General features: G+C 35.1%; 1 protein-coding gene across 1 annotated transcript; it reads left to right on the top strand.

Annotated features, from left to right (window-relative positions):
• Nucleotides 1–704: 704 nt before the first annotated feature.
• On the top strand, nucleotides 705–1,526 carry LOC139901399 (uncharacterized). Its single transcript, XM_071884119.1, has one exon. The coding sequence runs from the start codon at nucleotides 705–707 to the stop codon at nucleotides 1,524–1,526; it is 822 nt and encodes a 273-aa protein (XP_071740220.1).
• The last annotated feature ends 1,315 nt before the right edge of the window (nucleotides 1,527–2,841 follow it).

Below are 2,841 nucleotides of genomic sequence, written 5' to 3' on the forward strand. Positions count from 1 at the left end.
AGGTGATTGTTAATATGCCTAACAGATGTGGTGGCAAATATGTCTCTCCCATTAGCAACTGACGTCATTAGCTGCTTAGTTTATGTTTTGAGGTTTCTTTTTAAGTTTGATCCGAGGCTTGAACTTGATAAAAGCTGATATAGACAAAGGTTATCATCTCATTGATAGTCTATTGCCTTATTGTTATTATCCATAAAAAAAACTATTAAAATATATAGCCTCCTTAGAGCACACGGTATCCATTCGATTTCGTCGCCGTCCTTCAAAATTGACGCCGGAAATCGGTGGTCTTCGGGCACCGCGACGGCGTCGATCTCCACCATCCCAGAACTGACGGTGAGTCAGTCGAGCCGTTTAAGTTTGAATTTAAAAAATCGAGTCGTTTAACGGCTAGTTTGGCCTTTTTTTTCTTCTTTTCTTTCTATAAATACCACACTTTTTTTTCTCATTTTACACACACAACTTTATATTTATTAATCATTTTCTCTCTAAAATATTCAAATTATTTACCAAACAACACAATATTTTTATCTTTTTCTATCACAATATGTCGTCTTCTTCGAGTTCTTCCGGCGACTCGTTCACAAACTATACACTTAACGTACTTGAAGATTTATCTTCTGAAGATGAAGTTAACTCACGTCGTTATATACGTCGAAATCATTATGAAGCACACAAACGTTTGATGGACGATTATTTTGACGATGGTTGCAATTATGAAAATTTCAAACGAAGATAATGTTTTTCTTAGGATTATGAATGATATTCTAAGCTACTCATCAAATCCATTGCCGTATTATTTTAGATGGTTTCATCGAAGACAAGATTCACATGGTAGGTGGAGTATTAGCCCACATTTGAAGATGACAGCCGCACTACGTCAGCTACCATACGGTTATACACCGGATGCGTTAGATGAGTATCTTCAAATGTCTGAACAAGTTGGCCGGGAATCTTTGCACAACTTTTGTAAGTGTATCATTGATTTGTATGCTAACGTCTACCTAAGAGAGCCTACGTTGCACGACATTCACCGTTTGTATGAAGGTAATGAAAGGATTCATGGTTTTCCGAGCATGTTGGGTAGTATAGATTTTATGCACTGGGCATGGGTAAAATGTCCGGTTGCGTGGAGAGAATGGTATATGCGAGGCGATCACAGTCACCCAACTATTATGTTTGAAGCATTCGCCTCGTATGATAATTGGATTTGGTATGCATATTTTGGTGTGGCGGGTTCAAACAACGATATTAATGTGCTAAACACTAGTGATTTGTTCAACTCAATGATTAATGAGGAAATACCCGACGTTCCTTATCACATAAACGGTGTTCAATACAGAAGAGGGTGCTATTTAGCTTACGGTAATTACCCAACATGGGCGGCATTTGTTAAAGGATTATCAAGTGCCGTTCACGAAAAACGTTCTTACTTTACAAAAAACAAGCGGGAGCTCGCAAAGATGTTGAAAGAACTTTTGGGATCCTACAAGTTCGTTGGCATATTCTTTAGCAACCCGCACTGAAATTTCCCGTTCTTATTGATTAAAAACGTTCCATATTAATTGATTTCTTTGCGAGGTTTTGACCTCTATATGAGACGTTTTTCAAAGACTGCATTCATTTTTAAAACAAACCATAACCTATAAATAAAGGTTTAAAAAGCTTTACGTAGATTATCAAATAATGATAATCTAAAATATCATGTTTACACACGACCATTACATAATGGTTTACAATACAAATATGTTACATCAAAATCAGTTTCTTGAATGCAGTTTTTACACAATATCATACAAACATGGACTCCAAATCTTGTCCTTATTTTAGTATGCAACAGCGGAAGCTCTTAGTATTCACCTGAGAATAAACATGCTTTAAACGTCAACAAAAATGTGGGTGAGTTATAGGTTTAACCTATATATATTAAATCGTAACAATAGACCACAAGATTTCATATTTCAATACACATCCCATACATAGAGATAAAAATCATTCATATAGTGAACACCTGGTAACCGACATTAACAAGATGCATATATAAGAATATGCCCATCATTCCGGGACACCCTTCGGATATGATATAAATTTCGAAGTACTAAAGCATCCGGTACTTTGGATGGGGTTTGTTAGGCCCAATAGATCTATCCTTAGGATTCGCGTCAATTAGGGTGTCTGTTCCCTAATTCTTAGATTACCAGACTTAATAAAAAGGGGCATATTCGATTTCGATAATTCAACCATAGAATGTAGTTTCACGTACTTGTGTCTATTTTGTAAATCATTTATAAAACCTGCATGTATTCTCATCCCAAAAATATTAGATTTTAAAAGTGGGACTATAACTCACTTTCACAGATTTTTACTTCGTCGGGAAGTAAGACTTGGCCACTGGTTGATTCACGAACCTATAACAATATATACATATATATCAAAGTATATTCAAAATATATTTACAACAATTTTAATATATTTTGATGATTTAAGTTTATTAAGTCAGCTGTCCTCGTTAGTAACCTACAACTAGTTGTCCACAGTTAGATGTACAGAAATAAATCGATAAATGTTATCTTGAATCAATCCACGACCCAGTGTATATGTATCTTAGTATTGATCACAACTCAAACTATATATATTTTGAAATCAACCTCAACCCTGTATAGCTAACTCCAACATTCACATATAGAGTGTCTATGGTTGTTCCGAAATATATATAGATGTGTCGACATGATAGGTCGAAACATTGTATACGTGTCTATGGTATCTCAAGATTACATAATATACAATACAAGTTGATTAAGTTATGGTTGGAATAGATTTGTTACCAATTTTCACGTAGCT

Source organism: Rutidosis leptorrhynchoides, chromosome 3 (genome assembly GCF_046630445.1).
Source record: "Rutidosis leptorrhynchoides isolate AG116_Rl617_1_P2 chromosome 3, CSIRO_AGI_Rlap_v1, whole genome shotgun sequence".
NCBI classification, from domain to species: domain Eukaryota; kingdom Viridiplantae; phylum Streptophyta; class Magnoliopsida; order Asterales; family Asteraceae; genus Rutidosis; species Rutidosis leptorrhynchoides.